At 41.7% G+C, this 22,603-nt stretch overlaps 1 protein-coding gene across 7 annotated transcripts in view; it reads left to right on the forward strand.

Annotated features, from left to right (window-relative positions):
* Window positions 1-17,090, forward strand: part of Nrip1 (nuclear receptor interacting protein 1) — an 84,169-nt gene extending 67,079 nt beyond the window's left edge. For 6 of the 7 annotated variants that reach the window (XM_050148784.1, XM_050148781.1, XM_050148783.1 and 3 more), the window contains one exon: window positions 9,628-17,090. In XM_050148784.1, the coding sequence (XP_050004741.1) occupies window positions 9,973-13,446 (3,474 nt within the window). In that variant the 5' untranslated portion in view covers window positions 9,628-9,972 and the 3' untranslated portion in view covers window positions 13,447-17,090. Of the gene's footprint in view, window positions 1-2,059; window positions 2,155-9,627 lie in introns of all 7 variants that reach the window. The other variant, XM_050148782.1, reaches the window with a different exon arrangement.
* Window positions 17,091-22,603: the final 5,513 nt, after the last annotated feature.

Raw genomic sequence — 22,603 nt, forward strand, 5'->3', positions numbered from 1 at the left:
TCAGCAGGTAGTTTTCAGTACCTGGAAAATATCAGGCACAAGCCGGGCGGTGGTGGCTCATGCCTTTAATCCCAGCACTCGGGAGGCAGAGGCAGGCGGATCTCTGTGAGTTCGAGGCCAGCCTGGTCTACAAGAGCTAGTTCCAGGACAGGAACCAAAAAGCTATGGAGAAACCCTGTCTCGAAAATCAAAAAAAAAAAAAAAAAATCAGGCACGGGAAGACTAAGGCATGTACAGTTCACCCAACATCTAGGATGGGGGTAAGAAGCAAGTGTCACGAAACAAGTTTTTAAAAAAAAGCCAGTCATTGTAATTTGTTTCTGTAATCTCAACACTCAGAAGGCTAAGGTAGACTTGAGAATTCAAGGCCAGCCTCTGCCTCAACTAAAACTGCCTCAAAACTAAACAAACAAACAAACAAAAATCCCTAAGAAGTTCCCGAGCTTGCTGATGTGTCATCCGTCTCTAAGAAACAGAAATTACTAGGTAAATGTAGTCAATATTTATAGTAAATGTATGTGAATATATACATATGTATGAATATATATGTATGTGTGAAATAGATCCTATCATTCCTTTCTCACAGCTTAAACCAAGCCCCAAACTAAAGCAGTACATTGACCAGAGTTGCTGGCCTACTTAGGTGCAGAGTCAAGACTCTAGAGACTGCTGTCCTCAACGTTGTACTTTGTAGTCCTTCTAAAAAAAAAAAAAAAAAAAAAAAAAAAAAAAAAAAACAAAAAACATAACATTAGAATAGCAGAAAAAGATTTTCAAATAGGAAAAGTTAACTTAAATTTTCCAAGTGCCATGAAAACTTTTGGTTGGCTGAAACAGCGAAAGGCTGGAATTCCAAAGACCCTTCATTTGGTTTTGGTTTAGCCACTGACTGAAGCCATCAACCAGACGCTCAGTTGTTCCAAACTTTAGTGCCCTTGCCTGATAAAATGTTAATGAAGGCAAGTAAGACACCAACCATCTCCTGAGGGAAATCCAGGAAAATAGTATATATCCTCCCCTCCCCCCGTATTTCCTCGGAGGAGGGGATGGGGCTGCAGCATGCCCGTAGAAAGCGGAGCTTTGGATAACGCTCTTAGTAGGGGTCAGTAGTTCCTGACATAGTGTTCCCAGGAGTTTCTAAGTCGCTATTTTGACCAGTCAAGAGTTTATAAAAAATTGCGACTTTATAGCCCTCAGAGACCTGAGAATTTGTCATCTTTCTAGTGTCCTTTAACAGACTTCTCCCAACAGGAGACTTTTACTGTCTCACCTAGACCTCTGGGTTAAGAGAGCTAGTCAGTCAGTGGCCAGACACAGTTTGAAATTATTGTCTTTGTTCGGTGACTCCCAAAGGACTGATGATCCAACTAAAAAAAAAGCCAAAGTAGGGGCTGTGGACGTAGCTATGTCAATAAAGTGTGTGCTGGCTTATCTCAGCACCCAGATGCAATACAGCATACCCAGGAAGCTGAGGCAGGAGGATCTCTGGGACTCACTGGCCGAGCAGCAATTGTGAGCTCCCCGTCCTGCAAAAGACCCTGGATATGGATGGCTCCTGAGGAAAAAAAACACCCAGGGTTGACCTCTGACCTCCGTGGACACACATGCATGTGCACCAACACCGATGTGAACACACACAGGAAAGCGAATGAGAAAAAGACTAAATTACTACATAAAACGAGGGACCGATTGTAGACCAGTACAAGGAAGAATTCATCTTTTCACTGGTGCCAACATTGAGCAAATTCTCTGAACAAGAGTTCCTTCGGAATGTCTCTGCTGTGTCCAGACTGTGTGTGGCCGCATTTCCTCCCCAAGATGGTTCTGTGCATTTATAAACAATAACACATTAAAGAATGACTTACTTGCCCATGGGTAAACAGGTGATAAATCAAAGACCCCGAAATTGAACCCAAGCCTCTCAGCTTTGAGCCCCTGGTTTGAGTAAGACTTAACACTAATATTAAGAATAAATAGTCTGTTCTTGCTGTCACAGAATAATTAGTTCTTTTGGTGGATTTTTAGAAATCAGACTTAATTTTATTTAATGGTATTGCAGACTCTGCCTACGGGAGTGAACCCGGACCTTCGATTTTTAAGGCAGGTCCCAGAAATGGTTTTCCTACGGACCAGTGTTTTACAGGCACACCAGAGGTATGCTCGCCATCCCTGTCAGGATTCACGGAAGCCTAGCTTGGGCTGTGTTGGTTTTGTTGAATTGGTTTTTAGTTTTTCTGATTTAGGTCTTAAAGGGTAGCTTTCTTACCTGTACCTATTCATGTATGCTCGTGTGTTTATGTGTGTGTGTGTGTCTGTGTGTGTGTACTTCGCATGTGTCAGTGTGTGTGTGAGCACATGTGTGCCCATGTTCATGTTGTCAATGCTGGTGTATACATGCCAGGACATGCATATGGAGGGGAGGGGAAAATCTCAGTGTGGCTTGTGATCCTCCATCTTACTTTAGACAGGTCTCTGCTGTTTATCTGCTGTGAGTACCAGAAGGCCTGGCCCACAGATTCCCAAGGAGTCATAGTCTCTACTGTCCATCTCTCCTGCAGGGGTGATAGGATTACAGACACATCTATGACAACTTTTTTTTGACATCTATGTCAACTTTTAAGTGGGTTCTGGGATTTGAACTCAGGTCCTCACACTTGCACAGCAAATGCTCTAACACACATGCCATTTCTCCAGCCCCACTTTTACACATCTGGTGGAATCATTTTAGGTTAAGATACTATTCTTATTTAGTCTAAGTGAAAGCCAATATTTGATACTCTCCAAATATATAGATATAAATGGAATCTAAGTTCTTTAATGAATAAATATTAACTTCAGTGTTTAATATTTAAAATGGGCATAAAGAGTACTTTCTTGGTTATATTTAATACAGTAAAATCAAAAAGTTTTTATTTTAGAAAAGTTTTCTTATTTCGCTCCATTATAATTATTTTTATAATATATATATATATATATATATATATATGATTTCTTTGGTTTTAGAGAACAAGTCTCTTTCAGTGTGAAACTTTATTCCTTGATATATCGTCATCCAAAAAAAAATTCACAAATACTATTTCAGTTACAAATGAGTGCTCTTCATCATTTTATATGGGCAACAGTTGGAAAGGGGGAAGTCATGGAAAACTCAGGGTACCAGTATTTTGAAACATATGCTTACTCTTGACGCGATCTTTCTATGAGTCTTCCTAATATGGCTGACACAACATCAAAAACTGTTCATTTAAAAAAAAATGCGTATGTCTTCTGCTTCTCTGCCAGAAGAGCAAGTGGTCACTCATGTCCGATTAAAGCAAACAGCTTTCATTCCTTCTGGGGATTTTTATTGTTGTTTGTTTGTGTTGCTATGGACTGAGCCCAAGGCCCTGTTTGTGTTCCACGGACACTCCACCACTGAGTTAAATTCCTCACCCTAGCCTCACTTTTGTATTTGTGTTAGTTTATATTCAGAAGAAACAAGTCTTGAATTTGAAGGCAGATGTTAACAATAACACCATATCGTTTTAAACACTGAGGTCTCTCTCAGTTACGATGGCCCACACCATAGTTAGCAAAACTAAGACTCCCAAAGATGACTTTTTTTGCACATTCTAAGAGCATGTCTGCCCAGTCCTGGAGACACAAGGATGAAGACATCTAGTTCTTGCCTCTGAGGAATTTACCCTGTATTGAGGAGCCAGGCTTGCACAAACAAAAAAACGCAATTTTGCAAGTGAGATGACTGAGAATTCCTCTGTGCTGTGGAGTCTCAGAAGAAAAGCTACCTCTGGTCGGCAAGACAGGGAAGGTGCCTGTCTGCGTCTCTCTTTTTAAGCGGGCCACAGTGTCTGAGAAGAAGGCGATGGTAGGGATAAAGATGGACACAGGGGAAGAAAATCACAGAGCACGATTCTCTCTCCCATATCCCAGCACTTGCCTCTGCTCGCTTATTATGTCCTTGTGTACATAAAACAAATTAGCCATTTATATAAAGGCTCTAGTTAAGACAGAAACGCAAAGCGGCATGTAAATATTAAGAACTCTTGCTGCAGGAATCAGAGCGATTTCGAAGTCGAGCAAATTGAAGAGTGAAATCAGAGGCCGTTGACCACTGCACACACTGTCCTCCTGCTGGAAACTGACAGAACGGCCTAGCAAAATGCAATTGCCATAAAGCTCAGGTATTTAGCTCCTTAGCGGTGGCACAATTAATTTTATTGAAGTGTAAAAATAGTAAAAGTTAAGTATCTTTTTATCATCTTCATTGTTAAATAAAAAGTCATCCAGGAGTATTCTCGGCCCTCTGTGTGAAGTCACAAAAGCCCAACCCATGTCACTTAGACCACTGCTCTTCCTGCTTCTCCAGCGGCTCACCGGAGTATTCCTCTAAATCCCCCTTCCTATGCCTGACCCCAGTCTGCCTCTGCTTCCCAGTGGCAGCTGCCATGGTGAGGGGTAGCTGCAAGCCACCCCATGGCAGAGACTTAAATCCAAAGGCAGCAAAGCTGTCCCAGATTAGCGGCTACTGAGGTCACTTCAGACACCGAGACGCAAGCACAGACAGGCAAGAGAGGTCAAAGAAAAGGACACAAGGCAGTTTCTTTTTTTTTTTTTTTCTCTTTTAGAATATTTCTTTATTGTTGTTTCATGGCAGTTTCTTAAATACGTAGGAAGGTGCTCAAAGTAGCCTAACACTGGTGTGCCAGGAGCTTCCACTTACCAGTTGAAGGCCACGGTTGCCTGCTAATTTTTAAAGGTGTGGGACTTCTCCAAGAACCTGTGCGTGTAGTGTTCTTGGTCTGTGGCTGACGTTTGGGCTCAGGGTTGTCACGCCCCCTTTACCAGTGCCGTCACTATCTATCCCTGTCCGTCTGTAGATTGTACCCACTGATACCTGTTCTCTAGCCTGCTGAAGCTTTCAGTCTAAAGTGATTAGGGTTCTGGGCCAGCACTGGCAAGAGCAATGGTACATTATGCTTACCATTTCTGGAAAATTATGGTCGGTTCACAGCAAGTCAGCACTTCTACCCAGGCAATATGTAAAAAGGAACACATCATTCACGGATAAGTGTTCCCGCTAAGACAGCTTGGGTGGTGTGTTTTATGAGGGATTTTTCTTGTTTTCCAAAAGAACTCATCAGTGGAACTTCCATTACTCGACAGAAATACATTGTGTTTTTTATCAAAATAATTAATGTCTAATTTATACATTATACATTAATCTTTCTTATTTATTTACTTATTTGTTTATTTATTTGAGATAGTCTCTGTTATGTAATTTTGGCTTTCCTGGAACTTACTGTGTAGACCAGCCTGACTGTGGACTCAGAGATCTAGCTGCACCTCTCTTCCCAGGCTCCAGGATTCAAGGTGTATGCCACCATGCCAGCTACATTAAATCTTAAATCTGCATCACAACTTTGAAGTTAGCCTACAGATCTGTGATTACACCCTGTTCCTTGTATGGCCGTGATTTTGTTAGGGTAATTGCACCTTGGTAATAATTCCATTATAAAGCACTTTTGTAGCAATTGTTATTGATAACTAAAATTTCTTCCTAAATATATGCTGGAAATAGTGATGGAAATATTACAGGATGTTCCTGTAGAACCACTACTCAACAACTGAAATTATACATCGTCTGTCTGAGATGTTGGGAAATATGGTATTAGATTCAATCCCATATAGATGGGACCTGTAAGCGAGCAGGATATGTTTAATGATATATGCAAGGTAAACTTATTTGCAAATCATCACATGGGAAAGATGAATTACAGCAAACAGAAACACAAGCATATGCTTCAGTACATGTGAGCAGCCACAATTCTCAGACACAGAATTCTACTCTTGCTTTGCGGCAGTGTATTTAGCGGAATCATGCTTCGTATGAAAACAGTATATAGATCTTGTCTTCGGGATGTAAGGGATATTTGTAAGGCAGACTATATCCTGTGAGTAAAGTCACAGTGTCTGCTGGAAAGAGGGAGCTCTGATCAAATGCCAGCTGTTCCATCCGCTCTCCTGGTGATCTTTCTTGCTGATCTGTGACCTTGAGCTTAGACTGCTGTCTGTACCATCATCTATTTTAAGGATAGAGAAGCTGTAGTTGAGTTCAGTAGAAATTATGCATTAGTCTCAAAAGATGCCCCTGTGTTTACAGATCAGAAACGGGCAATGCCGAGAGAAAGGGGCTCGTTTTCCATGCTACTCATTACTTTGATAGAAATTGGGAAAAAAACTTTGAAAACTAAAAGAAGAGACTTGTTACTTTGAGAAAATGTTAAAGAAAGCCTTAAGAAGCTGCCCCCTATGTTGTTGAAGATTTAGACTTTTCAAAAAAAGAGAGCAGAAACTGGTGTTACCACAGTAATTCGTCAGTGATCATTTTCTGTTATTTCAAGTCTTGTGAGGACCGCTCAGGATTTTATGACATCAACCTAGACACATTTATTTCTGTCATCAGATGATGGTGTCATCTTCCCTGCACTTATCTGGGTCCTCAAAGATCCGGAATATTTTCTTGCATCTTGTTCACTATATAACCATGGCGAAATAAGTGAAAGTTTCAATGTGAGTGTAAATTCATATTTAGCTTTTAAATAAACACAGGTTTATTATATTGTGACCTTCAGAAAATAAATAAGAAATTTGGAGGGGATTGAGAGGACTTCAAAGCCATTTCCTTCTTCCAAGACTCAGTAAGAGAGCCATCAAAGATGCCTCGTCTACTATACAACTCTATGACAAACACCCATCTGGTTAAAGTGCGCGTTACTGTCAACTACAGTTTGACAGATTGCTTGGGGAGCGTGGAGGGTTGCGGAGGTCCTCTTAAGCCTGGTCTGGCCTGAACACTTGAGTTTAGTCAAGCAGCCTTGTTTCCTGAAGCTTTTTAAATGGGGAAGTCACGTGACCATTTTAAACCTGTGCAAACCCCCATCAGGCAAGCTCCAGCCATGGACCTGGAAGTTAGGAGCAAGTATAGCCTTGAGCAAAAAATCTATAAATGTGCCCCCCCCATTTTCAGTAGAGAACAATTTGGGTGTCAGTGGGTATTTTCTGTCTACCCCAACTCTGTGGTTCATTTATACAAAGTGTGAACTTTGGGGGAGTTGGGTGAGGGACTCTTAATTTTAATTGCAGAGGGTGAGGGTCTCATTTGAGCAAACTGATTTAAATAAGTTCATGGGGGGAGCGGGGATACCTATTAAAACTGTCCAGCCAGCACCTATCTTTTGACGAAGATAGAACTGTGAAGGAAGTTACCTTGGCATTTGGCTTCCCTCAAAGGATGCACATTTTGATGAGAAATAACTGAGAACTGGATTTTGGGCTTATGGTTATACCTCCCAGTCGTCATCCCTGCTGTGAAGTAGCTGCAAAGGAATGCCTCCTCCTCCTCCTCCTCCTCCTCCTCCTCCTCCCCCCCCTCCCCCCCTCCCCCNCCTCCTCCTCCTCCTCCTCCTCCTCCTCCTCCTCCTCCTCCTCCTCCTCCTCCTCCTCCTCCTCCTTCTCCTCCTCCTTCTCCTCCTCCTCTTCCTTCGTGCTTTGGCCATTTTGCTGCTGTAGGAGCAGTATGAGACTTTTCCATGACTCTGTTGAAATAACAGAGCTAAACAACTTCAGAATAGAAAGATTCAGGCTTCTGTAGCTCACATTTGCAAAGGTTTCCATCTTCATATTGGAGGGCACCTCCCATCATGGCGGACAGGCACAGAATCTACGCTTGGTAGTCCCTTTTTTTCCACTTTTTTCCAACCTGGGTTCCTTGACTATGGAATGGTGTTGCCCACATCCACGGTGGCTCTCCCCGCGTAGTTAATCCTCTCTGGAAATGTTCTCACAGGTACACCCAGGGATGGGCTTTACTAATCTAGGTGTTTCTCAATTGCACCAAGATGACAAGATTAACCACCACAGCAATTCACTGTGCTTAAAAAGACAAAAGGAAAATAATTGATTCCCTTGCAAAGTGAGGCAATCCTGAAATGTCTTCACCATTAAAAGCCATCCGCAGAGCCATTGTGCAATCCACTCTGCGGCATCATCTTTCAGAATGCAAAAAAGCTGCAAGTCCTACTTTTGTACCCATATTTAAAAGTTTTTATTAAACAAAGGTCATATTTTAATATTTTTTATCTTCTGTCCAGAATGTATTACTTTGAGAACTTTTAACATCTAGTTATTCTGCATAAAAGTCAGAAACCATTCTTTTCTTATAATTGATAAATATTTTTTTTATTTTTAGATTAACTGTAACTGGAGTAACCAACTGAATAGATGGTCTCATTTTCACATCATCTCTTTCCTTACAACTTCTTTTTGTCATTCATCTGCCTTCAGTCTTTTCCCACTTGATGAAGAGTCTCACATGCATTTGGGCTGCTCAACATCTTGGAAGTCTGAAAGATGGTGGGCAGGGCGGTTCCGGCTTCAAGACAGCAAGATAAATTTCTTGTCATCTTCAGAACTGCATTGTCTGCTCATTTTACCCTTGAGTTTGAGAACAACCACCTGATATGAAACTATCTGAACTTATTAGTCAAGGAGTGGCATATACAAGTCATCGTCGTTCGTGGCCAGGGGTTAGGCATCTCTGTACTCAGATTCCAATTCATCCAATGGGAACTCTTCCTTCATCAACTTTTCTGATAATTTGGGCAAAAAGTGAAAACTATTTTTAAAGAATTTTTTTTCGTTAAATTTTCTTCTTAAAAATTTAAAGCAATCTTACAATACTTTCTGAATCACTTTTTAAATGTCTGTATTTATTGGGGATATAAAAGGAAATCGAAGGGGTAGGGAGAAAAGGACTTTATTCTGAGACTAGTCTAGAAATGTGGGCACAGGCTCAGCTTACCCAGTGTTAGTGTTCCCTATCACAGACCCTGTTTGTATATCCTTCCACGGTGGTCCTAAAGCAGATTGTTGTGCAGATTGGAATTGGAGAGCTTGAGCTCTGAAAGGAGCAGAGTGAATCCTCGGGATGGCTTTTCCCGCTGTTCTCTTGTGCAGTCCAGATGAGGTTACAGTGTGCAGTTTCCAAGTGGTGACCTTAGTCTTTTAGGCTCTCATTTGTCTGTACTTCAGAGGGCAAGAACGTGTATCCAGGCATGTGTTTTTATGGTTATTTTCCTTTCGAGGATTAATATATAAAGTTTCATATCTAGTGTGTTATGTGTGCTAGTTACAATTAGCATAGTGGGCCTCATACTGCAGGATTTTTTATATGTCATTTTGTTGTTCCTGAGGTTAAGCTATACATTCTGATTTAGGAAATGTTTGTTATTAGCCTGTCTTCTAGTTCTTCTGGTAAGGGAGGAAATAAACAATGAGACAGGTAAGTGAATATTCTGTACAACGTTGGGGCGTGTTTGCAAACTCTCCTATGAATAATTGCATAGATGCTCACAAACTCTTACCTCCTCCTTCGGTTGCTATGGAGTATGTTTAAGGCTCCTTACCTACAAATCACGTATCAAATGGATGTGGCTGTCATATGTATATGTGTTTAGTATCCATGTATAATTTCTATGCATAAACTCATGCTATATTTTATTCCTTGTAGGTAATAAGCAAGATTCTGGTTCTGTACCTCCTTAACTGTTTCTATCTATTTAATTTTAGATACTGACACATACATTTGGTGAGCAACAAACGATGAAGAAAGACCAACAGTATAGTCCCTGAGAAGGGCTGCCTGTGTGCCACTACATACCTCTGAGTAAGGAGGGAGTTCCAGCTGCTCCTTGTCTACCTGCTGATCAGGGCTGGGGTCTGCATTGGAGTTTGCCTGCCTCTTACCTGTCACTGCCAGATGACATCCCGGTCAGAATGTAACAGCACGTCCCTCTTTGACCGCTAGTGAAGGTGACCGACTGACATTGACTTCCTGAAGTTGGGTCTTACCGGTGAAAGGAAGCATCTTCAAAGTGACTAGAAGCCACGCCCCTGTGAACACTTGTATTGAACATGACTCATGGAGAAGAGCTTGGCTCTGATGTGCATCAGGATTCTATTGTTTTAACTTACCTAGAAGGATTACTAATGCATCAGGCAGCCGGGGGATCAGGTACTGCCCTTGACAAAAAGTCTGCCGGCCACAGCGAAGAAGACCAGAACTTTAACCTTTCTGGCAGTGCCTTCCCCACCTGTCAAAGCAATGGTCCCACGCTCAGTACACACACATACCAGGGATCCGGCATGCTGCATCTCAAAAAAGCCAGACTGCTGCAGTCTTCCGAGGACTGGAACGCGGCAAAGCGGAAGAGGCTGTCTGATTCCATCGTGAATTTAAACGTGAAGAAGGAAGCTTTGCTGGCTGGCATGGTGGAGAATGTGCCCAAAGGCAAGCAGGATAGCACGCTACTGGCCTCTTTGCTGCAGTCATTCAGCTCGAGGCTCCAGACTGTTGCTCTGTCACAGCAAATTAGACAGAGCCTCAAAGAGCAAGGATATGCCCTCGGTCACGATTCCTTAAAAGTGGAAAAGGATTTAAGGTGCTACGGTGTGGCCTCGAGTCACTTAAAAACGCTGCTGAAGAAAAGTAAAACCAAGGATCAAAAGTCAGGTCCCACCCTCCCTGATGTGACTAAAAACCTCATCCGAGACAGCTTTGTGGAGTCTCCTCATCACGTCGGACAAAGTGGGGCAAAGGTCATGAGTGAACCTTTGTCATGTGCAGCGAGATTACAGGCTGTTGCCAGCATGGTGGAAAAAAGGGCTAGTCCTGCCACCTCCCCCAAGCCTAGCGTTGCCTGCAGCCAGTTAGCGCTGCTCCTTTCGAGCGAAGCTCACCTGCAGCAGTACTCGCGGGAGCATGCTCTAAAAACCCAGAATGCACACCAGGCAGCAAGCGAAAGGCTCGCTGCCATGGCCAGATTGCAAGAAAATGGTCAGAAGGAGATCAGCGGTTTCCAGCTCCCCAAAGGGGTGTCCGGCCATCTCAATGGACAGGCCAGAACCCCGTCATCAAGCAAACCGGTGGCTAGCAAGAATAACGCAACATCGTTTCAGAATCCAATGGGCGTTGTTCCATCTTCCCCCAAAAGCACGGGCTATAAAACCCCGCTGGAAAAGAACAACATAAAGCAAGCCGCTAATAACAGTTTGCTCTTACACCTGCTCAAGAGCCAGACCATACCCACGCCGATGAACGGGCACAGCCAGAGCGAGAGAGGCAGTCGTTTCGAGGAGAGTAGTACACCCACTACCATTGACGAGTATTCCGATAACAACCCTAGCTTCACCGACGACAGCAGCGGAGACGAAAGCTCCTACTCCAACTGCGTTCCCATAGACTTGTCCTGCAAACACCGCATCGAAAAGCCAGACGCCGACAGACCCGTGTCCCTTGAGAACCTCACACAGTCCTTGCTAAACACCTGGGATCCCAAAGTCCCTGGTGTGGATATCAAAGAAGATCAAGATACCTCAAAAAATTCCAAGCTGAATTCACACCAGAAGGTCACTCTTCTTCAGCTGCTACTTGGCCATAAAGGTGAAGAAAACGTTGAAAGGAATGCCAGCCCTCAGGAAGTCCACTGTGACATGACTAAGTTCAGTCCGCAGACTTACACAAGGACTTCCGTCATTGAAAGCCCTGGTCCCAACAGGACTACCCCGGTGAGTACTCCACCGCTGCACACAGCCGCCAAAGCGGAGTCTCCCATCAATCTCTCACAGCCCTCGCTGGTCATCAGGTGGAATTCCCCGCCCTATGCCTGCAGTACCCCCACTTCAAAACTTACGAATCCTGTGGCTGGCCACTTGATGGACCTCACCAAAAGCAAAGAATCGCCCGCTGAGAAGCCAACCCCAAGTGAGAGTGCACAAAATTCGACCACGTTTAGTGCCAGTAAACTGTTACAGAATTTGGCCCAGTCTTCCATGCCCACGGAAGAGCTCAGACCCGGCAAACAGCTGCTAAGTGGAAACACAGAGAAACCTCTCAGTGTGATTGATAGGTTAAATAGCCCTCTGCTCTCAAATAAAACACATGCAGTTGAAGAAAACAAAGCCTTCAGCAGTCAGCCAGTGGGACCTGATCCGGCACTTCCTGGTTGTGAGATAGAAAATCTGCTGGAAAGACGCACTGTCCTCCAGTTGCTCCTGGGAAATTCCAGCAAAGGGAAGAACGAAAGGAAAGAGAAAGTTCCTTTGCGAGACGAGCCTACTCAGGAGCATCCGGAAAGATCTGGAAGTGAACAAATACTGATGGTGAAAATCAAATCCGAGCCTTGTGATGACTTCCAGCTTCACAACGCAGGTGCGCATATAAACCACGATGCTAAGAGCGCCGCGTTCTTAGGCGCCACTCCCACCATGCGGAGGAGTACAGCTGCCTTACCCGTATCCGAGGACTTGAAATCGGAGCCTTCTTCACCTCAGGATTTTTCTTTCTCCAAGAATGGTCTGTTAAGTCGGTTGCTGAGACAGAATCAAGAGAGTTACCCAGCAGAAGATCAGGACCGGAGTCACAGAAATAGTGAGCTGACACCCCTGGAATCGAAGAACTTTTGCATGGTCCCCAAGAAAAGGAAGCTTTATACGGAGCCACTAGAAAATCCGTTTAAAAAAATGAAAAATAGTGCAGTAGAGACCGCCAGTAATCACCACGCCCCGGAAGTGCTCTATGGGTCCTTGCTTAATCAGGAAGAGCTGAAAGTTAGCCGAAATGATCTTGAGTATAAGTACCCTGCGGGTCACAGTTCAGCCAGCGAGAGTGAACACAGGAGTTGGGCCAGAGAGAGCAAAAGCTTCAATGTTCTGAAACAGCTGCTTCTCTCAGAGAACTGTGTGCGCGATTTGTCCCCACACAGGAGTAACTCGGTCGTCGACAATAAAAAGAAAGGACACAAAAACAGTGTGCCCAGTAGCAAACCGGAATTCGGCATTTCTTCTTTAAACGGACTGATGTATAGTTCCCCTCAGCCCAGCAGTTGTGTGGATAATAGAACATTTTCATACCCGGGAGTGGTAAAAACTCCGCTGAGCCCTCCTTTCCCAGAGCACTTGGGCTGTGTGGGGTCCAGACCAGAACCTGGGCTTTTGAATGGGTGTTCCATGCCCATGCCCAACGAGAAGGGACCCATTAAGTGGGTCATCACAGATATGGATAAGAATGAATATGAGAAAGACTCCCCAAGACTGACCAAAACCAACCCCATCCTCTATTACATGCTCCAGAAAGGAGGCAATTCTGTTACCACTCGGGAAACACAGGACAAAGAACTCTGGAGGGGGCCTTCCTCTGCTGAGAGTGTCTCACAGGTTACAGTCAAAGAAGAGCTGCTTCCTGCAGCAGCAACTGAAGGCTCCTTCTTCAATCTAAGAAGCCCTTACAATAGCCATATGGGAAATAATGCTTCCCGCCCACACAGTACAAACGGAGAAGTTTATGGACTTCTGGGAAGCGTGCTCTCGATAAAAAAAGAATCGGAATAACGCGTACCTGCCATATCACTTTGGATCTTTTTAAAATTAATCAGTATGAACTTGAGATCTGTATAAATAAGAGCATGATTTGAGAAAAGCATGGTATAATTGAAACTTCTTCATTTTGAGAGTATTGGTTCCTGGTGATGTTTAAATATGCATACTAATTTTTGCTTAAACATTAGATGTCCTGAGGAAGCTATTGAACTAGAAGTTGGTTGTTTACTGCTTCTGTATGTGTCAGATAACAACTGTGAGTAGCCTATGGATGGAACTCTTTTATAACCATAAATCTGAGGCATACGTTAGAATGCAAAACTCCATCAGCAGTGGATTGATGCAGTTTGCTTGCTCTCTTTATTAGGGTACTTCATTCCGCATCTCCGAAGTCAGCCTACATAGCGTATTTTTAAAGTCCAAATTGTTAACTATTTGAAAGATAATCAAATGAAGAGAAACACAGAAGCCTTGTGCTGAGTCACGTCTCCTCAGTCCAAAAATAAGGAAAAGGAATGCTTGCATTTTTCACTTTTGCTAAACAAAAATTCTTTTTAACTCTTGGAACAAGTTTTGAGATTCCCATTGTCTGCCCCACCCCAGACCTTTTCAATATGAATTTCTTTAAACCTTGTACTATTTAGTAAAAATTGATTACAGTTGAGGGGAGTTTAATAGATCCTTAACAACAAAAGGCAGATTTCCATTTTTTATATTTTGACTACTAAATTAATACCTCCTCCTTTTGCAAATTTCAGGCAGGCAATGTTCATCCTCAGGCAGTTGCCTGAATAATTGACTACTTAGAAATAGTTTTTCACAAAAGCAAAACAAATTTTCTTCAGACGGTTTTCACCATCTCTTGTGAGAGTTACTCCTCACCATTCCTGTGGTACCTGGAAATCTTAGGACCAGGATTTCTTAATCCTGGGCACAGAAACTACATTAGGACCATCTGGAGCAGATTGCTAGGCAGCAACTCAGGTCTACAGAACAGGGTCTCTGCTGGACCTGGGAGGCTCCAGCCTGCATCTTTACATGATCTGTATGTGTTTAAAAACCACGGCTTACAACTTTGCCAGAACATGGGACGTTAAAGAAACTATTTGATGCCTATATTTTCCCCCAATACAGTCACACATCAACTCAAAATTTGCAATATTGTAGTTCCTATATTGCCGTTGTATCTTTGGAAATCAGGTTCAGAACATACTTTTTATGACAAAAAAAAAATCAGGTAGAGGGGACAATTTTCCTATCTGGGCCAACATCTCAGGAAAAATCTGTGATTATTTATTTGTTCTAATTAGTAACATCGACTTAATTAGCCTTAGGGATGGAATAACAGGGCCACTTAGCAAACTCAGGTGATCCCAGGATGGTTGGGAAACTTCTCCTGAATACATCCTTCCCTTCTAAGCTTCAGACCATCTTCTGCAGAACAGTGCTTATGAAGATAGCAGTTTAAACCCAAGGAACACATTAAACTCAGATTTTCTGGAAACAAATCACAGGGCACCTTTCCATGACAGAACCTACATGGTCACTTCACGGCACCAACTCATTCTAGACGTATTGAAAGTAAACCCTGGTACTGTCTTGGAAGATCTTACTATGTAATTGAGCCACATGGAATTTTGACCCTAAAACAGGTTGGGTTTTGAGTTCAATTTTACAGCCCACAGTTCACCCACCAGACAATATTTTCCTTTCGGTCTTGAACCAGGTTAGCAACCGACTTAATCAAAAAATTATTGTGTACTCTGTAATTAAGTAGGAGGAAGTTTATTTGAAGTTATTGTATGTACTTGAAGCTGTTTCTAAGATTTTTTATATTGCAAATGGACATTATTTCTTAATTATCTAAAATTCTAAATGCTTATTTTTTTTTCTCAAGATGATTTGTAAATAGTTAATGGATATGTTCTATGGTAACCGGAGTGTATATTATGCTTCACAGAGGGAGAGGAAGGCCTATGCTTATTCTGCTATGAGAAATTCCACTGGCCAGTGAAGATACTTTACTCCATGTCCACACTGTGACAATCTCATTGTCTACACTATATAAATAAGCTTTACATTAAGTCATTTTTCTCGGTTATTGTGAAAGGGTTGGGGCCTTAGAAATCTGTTGTAGGATGCTGGTGTTCATCCTCAGTTGGAGGCATTGGGCTTCTTACAGTGACGCAGCACTTAGGTCAGGGAACCATCCAGAGCCACCGTTGCTTTGTTTTGTTTGTTTTTGTTGGAATGGGAATATGTAATACAGAAATAAATATGACTATAAAGAATGCTGTTCTGACTTACTAGAGAATACCCACACAGTGAGTTTAGAGTAATCTTAATAAAGAGGAAGGACATACATCCTCCAATTTCCTTTGTTTATGCATATGTAGATTCAGATATGCACACATCGACATTTTCAAGGACTATTTTCTTCCTAATAAAGTCATTTGTGACAGGGGACTGCAGCTCTCATTGACATCAGTAAGGTAGCACTACCTGTTTATTCTCTGCACATCTTACAGAGGGATAAACTGGTGAGAATATATATTTTCTATATATATATATATAATGTGTATATATATATTGACTTGTTAAATGAAGATGTTAAAATTGGTTTTTAAAAGTAATGTAAATAGTGATTTCCTTAATGAAAAAAATACATATTTTGTATTGTTCTAATGCAACAGAAAAACCTTTTAATTTCTTTCGTTCCTGTATATTCCATGTATAAGTGTAAATATAATCAGACAGGTTTAAAAAAAATTGTGCATGTATGTATACAGTTGCAAGTCTGGACAGATGTATAAAATAAACTTTTATTTAAGTTGTGATTACCTGCTGCATGAAAAGTGCATGGGGAACCCTGTGCATCTGTGCATTTGGCAAAAAAAAAATGTCTTACCAAGTCAGATCAGACCTTCATCCCAACACGACAGTATTCCATTTCTGGACATGACTTCTGTGGCTTAAACTTTGTGAGAGAATGTGCTTTCAATCCAAGGGTCTTAATTAAAAAAAAAAAAAAAAAACACTTTCAACATAAGCATTCACAGAACTTCACCAATCTTAAAATCCCATTGGAAACATTACAGCCAGTGTTCCTACAGGCACAGCACCATTCATGGTTTGAATTCTGGGGTTTGCAACCAGTTTTGATGCAATCCGCTCAGTAACATAATTTGCCATTTTTATTAGAAATTTAATTTCTTCATATGGTATCATGAATTGTACATACTGCAGTGTGAATTTTTTTGTTTTGTTTTTTTTTAATCTTTTAGTGTTTACTTCCTGCAGTGAATTTGAATAAATGAGAAAATGCATTGTCTCTAACTTGAAATGACTTATTTTTGCGTGTTCTCTCTGGTTTTTAGTTTTACATTACTGTCCAAGTCCCAGGTCATTTAAAAAGAAAAAATAAGTAAAAGCAATAGATCATGTATTTTGTCTGTCTCAGAAAAATGAAGGGGAAAAATAAACAACGGACCAGCCAGTTAGTATATTTAGAAACATGTAATTAAAGCATAGCTCAAAATGACAGTTGGCCTGTGGTCTGTCTTCCATTTCTCACTGTGTAACTCAATGACCACTACATTTTTTTTTTTAGACTGGAGTTTGTACAATGTTCCAAAATAAAGCTAATTAGATACATATACTTTGTCTTAAGATTTTTATCAGGGGTTTTTATTTTATTTTTTTCTGTGTCTTGTTTGTTTTAATTGCAAGAAAATGTTTGGATTACTTTCCAAATAAATCTGTGTATAGGAAAAGAGTTAAATGTGGTCCGCTGTATATGTATGCCATCAGGGATGGAGACATTTGCTTCATGTCTGTTGGCAGAAGTGAAGACTGAGCCCAAGTCTTCCATCTGGACAGGTGTTCTGCCACCGAGATAGGTTCACAATGTTATTTTTACTTTTTATTTTGAGACAAAGTCTCACAAAGTTGCCTAGGGTCTCCTTGAACTCCCTGTTTTGTCCATACAAACTTTGACCTTGATTTTTTTTTTTTTTTGCTTAAGCCTCCTAAGGAGCTAAAATTTATAGTTCTGAGCCATCAGACCCAGCTCAGACCAGCTTATTTAGGGAGAAAAACAGTGAAATAAGCCTCCTTTCTCTTCAGTTTCTACTTAGGTATGAGTTGCTGGTAATTGGGGAGAGAGGCATTGGCCCAATAGCAAGTTCCATTTCCTGGAACCAAAATTGTCTTAGAGGCGCAACAGGTTTCTCAATAGGTTTGTAGACATTTCAACTCAATGACAGCCCCCTTTAGCACACACAAATCCCCAGCCCAACTTCACTGTCCATCACTGCACAAAAACTCATAATGAATCAGCTCAGGGCTTAAAGACACACCTTGCTGTTGCATGCTCTCTGTGTATTGGCAGAGTCGGTCTTATTTATACACATAGATGTTGACTTCAAATGAAAGATGGAGAGCCGTGTTCTTATTTACAAGGTGAGAAAGCCTAAGTGCATTGCCCGAGATGGATTTTTAAAAGATCTACCAGTTAATAAGTTCTTTTGAACTTTAATATGAAGAGTCTTCAAAACCAAATTGAGTTAGAATTTCCCGTGCTCTGCAAGGCTCTAGTTCGTGCTTTTTGGTGTGGTAATATCAAGAACAACAAATGGAAATTTCAGTGCCTGCCACTGGGGTCACTAAACTGACCTGTTTGGGTATAGAAAATAGATTTTAAATGTTAAATTGGTAAATGTACTGTACCCTTTTGGTTTTTATTCCACAGAATTTGTAGGCAAACTGATGCTGTGCTATCTCTTAAGGGCTGGTATTTTGTTGGCAGCCTGTAGTATTGAGTTAATACTCCAATTTCGTACATTGTTAATGCAATATTAAAGTTTTCAAGATGTTTTCTGGAGTAAATTAAGCATGCATGTTCTCAAGAGTCAGTTAATGTATTCCTGAGTTAGCAAGACAATTGGCAATAACCTTAAAATTCCCTAAGTTCTGCCACACCCGATCCTTCTATGAGCTAATACAAGTAAATGTATTAGAATTTTTGTGACTTTTTTTTAATGACATGGAGACCCAGAGGAGCTGCTGTTTGCCTCTGAGCTTCACCAAACATAGTGGACATGATACCCCGTTAAGAAAATTGAGAAAATTGCAGTCCTTTTCCACTAATCTCTCACTTTTAGGGATGAACTTGCATAGGAGGAAGTGTATTACTGGTGTAGGAGTTCCTGCTGTTTATGTGATGCTTTCATTAGTTAATAAAGAAACTGCTTGGCCTGACAGGGCAGAACTTAGGTAGGTGGAGAAGACAACTAAATTCTGGGAGAAAGAAAGCAGAGAGAAAACCACCACGGAGCTGCCAGAGCCAGACACGCTGAATCTTTCCCAGTAAGCCACGACCTCGTGGTGATATCCAGATTATAAGAAATGGCTTAAATCAAGACGTGAGAGTTAGCCAATAAGAGGCTAGAGCTAATGGGCCAAGCAGTAATTTAATTAATACAGTTTCTGTGTGGTTATTTCATGTATAAGCTAGCCGGGTGGCTGGGACAAACAAAGGGCTCCCTCTCCCCTCAACATATTACAGATGTGGATCCTGTCTTTGGAAAGCTGTGTGAACAGCTCTGTAGAGAAGAGGGCTCTTATGGGCTTATTGCCTGAGGCTGTTTATTTCAAAGATATTTCAAAGACAGCACAGGAGTGAGATGGTTTTCATGTAATCAGAAAACTACCCTCTTACCCAGAGTCTGAAGGCTTTCCTCTATTGCCTGTTGTGTGAATCACCTGAAAAGCTTGAACACCCCATTGTTTGTGTTAGCCACCCTATGGTCCCTTGCAGTATGCCTGCTCGTCACTTTGCTTCTAGCCTGATGTGACTTTGTATTCTATCACAGTCACATCTGCACCTACAAACAGTAGTTGTTTCTGGGGGAGACAGAGATCCTCATTCTGTCCACTTCATAACTTCAAAGACTCCCTTTAGGCTGGCTAACTCCATGTTAACTTGACACAAGCTAGAGTCATCTGAAAGGATGGCATCCCAAATGAGAAAATGCCTCCATGGGATCAGGCTGTGGGCAAACCTATAAAACATGTTCTTAATTAGTGATTGATGTGGCAGGCCCAGCCATTGTGGGTGGGACCAAATCTAGACTGGTGTATCAAGAGTCTATAAGAAAGCAAGCGAAACAAGTCATGAAGAGCAAGTCAGTAAGCAGCACCCTTCCATGGCCTCTGAAAGAGCTCCTTCCTCCAAGTTCCTGCCCTGTTTGAGTTCCTGTCCTGACTTCCTTTGATGATGAACAGTGAGTGATATGGAAGTATAAAGCCAAATAAACCCTTTCCTCCCTAAGTTGCTCTGGTCATTGTTTTGTCACCTAGTAATAGTAACCCTAAGAGGCCCCCCAAAACAAGATTGTGGTGCTTACCTTTGCTCTTCCTCAGCTCTTAACTACAAGTCTCCCTTTAATGTAGCTCAACTCAGGGCATAGTGTCATTCACTTATTTAAAGAGAGTCCTGAAATCTAAGCATGTATGGAAACAAGACGCGGTCCAGTCAAGGGAGCTTTTCCACGGAGTGTTTGAGGGCTGCAACTCACAAGCACATTAGCTGTGAACTTCCACCTAGGGTTTTCCCTTTTTCCTAATTGTTTTCCTACTGCTAATGAAAAGAAACTTTCCCTCCCAAGATCATTGCTTTGGGTTTGATAACATCTACCCATTTTATCATTTTAAAAGCTTTAAATGCTACAGTGGGTGTTTTCTATGAAGTGTTTTAAGAGGAAGGGGTGGGACGGAGTCTTACAGTGTAGTATGGGCCATGCAGTATCGTCACCCTCAGATTTGCAGCAACCTTGCTTCATTCTCCCAAGGGCTGGGATTGCACACATGAGCTATCACACCTTGCTCATTCTTGCTTTTCTAAAGGCAGGTGGTTCTTATAATAAGGAGCAAATCTCATTCCTCCACACTTGCAACAGTACAAAGACAATTAACATCTTAGAGTCTAAAAGAGTCTCACATAGATAGCTCTGATTATCTAAACAGAGGCTATACCTACTACCTCACTTTGCCTAGTGTGATGCTAATAAAGGTCAGTCCAGTCATCTTCCTGATATAGAGAGCGTGACGTGAGGGGTTTCAGACCTCTTTAGGTTGCTTGCTACTCATGAGATGTTATGTCCTCTGTATCAAGTCAGTTCTTCTGCCATAGAACATGGTCCTCTGAAGGGGATGTTTCCTGCTCACTTTGGAAATGTGTGCTTAAAAAGAACAGAGCTGCTCCAGAGGGAAAGTCCTGACCTGCTTTTTACCATGGTGTGCGGGGAAGTCCACGATGTGACTTCAGCAATCTTCACAAATTAAAAAGATCACACACAGAAACTAGGCAAACACCAAGTGTCATCAGTCCCTCCCATTCCAGCCTAGGGGAGCTATTGGCATGTGATCTCTAGTTTCATAACCCTTCAGAGTGCTAAAAACATCTCTGTTCAACGTTCTCTGCCATGACGGTTCCTTCTTCCTGTATCTCCTTTCAGTGATTCTAACCATCCCTGTCTTTAGAGGTCAGACTTTAGGATTTTTCTAGGTACATGGCTGTCCTAAGGGTTGTCTCTTTCCTCTAACTTATGTGTATCTACCCACCTTGTTATATTATTGATATATGAAGTTCATCTTTCTCCAGTCTTGAATTCAGCATCCATGCTTTCTTCCATTTTGTTCTAATGAATGGAAAAATCATTCTTGTCTAGAAATTTTATTCCTCCATAGCATTGGCTGATGGTCACTGTTGCTCACCTGAGACTTCCTTAACCTGTTGGTCCCAGCCTATCTCCCATTCCAGCACTCTGAGCTTTAGTACATCTCATCTCGTCTTCAGCATCTGTTTGGACCTCCTCCTCCTGTCTCAAAAGAACTAGAAATTCTAGTTCAAAAAAAGTTTAAGAGCCCACTGTATTGTTCAAACAAATGACTATTGTTGACAACTGAAGCCTAGTGTGAGTTCAATTAGATACTTCCATGTTGTCCAAGGTCTTACTTATCCCTGACTGTATTTTCAGACTTTCTGCTTCCTCCTCTCACACTCTTCTCCCCATCTTTCTCAGTCATGCAAATAAGAAACTTTGCAAAGGGCTCACTGACTCTGAGCACTCTGCCTTCATGCCATTGGTACATCAATTCTTTACCATTCTTGTCCTTTCCCCAAGTGTTCCCGTCACTTCCCATCAGAGTAGTAAACTGCTATTTCCTTTTAACGCCTAACTTGCTGTGGGACAATGGTCTTGTAATTTGTAAAGATTTGTCAGTTGTATTGTTTTAATAAAATGCTGATGACCCAGGAGCCAGGCAGGAAGTATAGGTGGGGTGATGAGAATAGGATATAATTAATGTAAACCTCTGTTTGTTTCTTTGGGACTGGATGGCTGTGGGACCAGATGGGACAGAAATATCAGGCAATACTACATTCTTAAGGAAGTCCTACATATTGTTCTGCTATGGGACAGATGTGTTGTTGGCTTCTCTACAAATCCATAATGCTTTTTATAAACTTTTCTTATTCATTAGGGTGAATAACACACTGCAGACTCCTTTGAAAAGGCAATAGGTAGGCAAACGAAGTTCATAATGATAAGATTCTGACATAACAGAAGCATCAATTAATATTAACCTGCTTTAAATCCCCAAGGAAACATGAATTCCTGTAGGTACAGAAATGCCAACCAATATCAAATGCTGATTAGTTCACTAGTTACTTGTTGGATTGTTTTAAATGTAGCAACTACCCTCTTGGTGTAGGAGGTCCTTATTAATGAATAAAGAAACTGCCTGTTGATGGGGCAGAACTTAGGTAGGCAGAGAAGACAGAACTGAATGCTGGGAGGAAGAAACAGTCAGAGAAAAGCCATGGATCTTCCGCCTGAGGCAGAAGCCAATTAGAATCTTTGCCTGTAAGCCACTGCCATGTGGCGATACACAAATTAATAGAAATGGGTGAAATTAATATAAGAGTTAGCCAATAAGAAGCTGGAACTAATGGGCCAAGCAGTGTTTTAATTAATACAATTTCTGAGTGGTTATTTCAGGGCTAAGCTAGCTGGGTGGGGGGCAAACAAGCGGGTCTTCCTCCTATATCTTATGATGACCAAATCACTAGGATTTTGGTGGCTTCATCCATGACAAAGAAAATGTG

Source organism: Alexandromys fortis, unplaced genomic scaffold, assembly GCF_014885135.2.
Source record: "Alexandromys fortis isolate MF-2015 unplaced genomic scaffold, M_Fortis_MF-2015_v1.1 scaffold_4, whole genome shotgun sequence".
Taxonomy (NCBI): domain Eukaryota; kingdom Metazoa; phylum Chordata; class Mammalia; order Rodentia; family Cricetidae; genus Alexandromys; species Alexandromys fortis.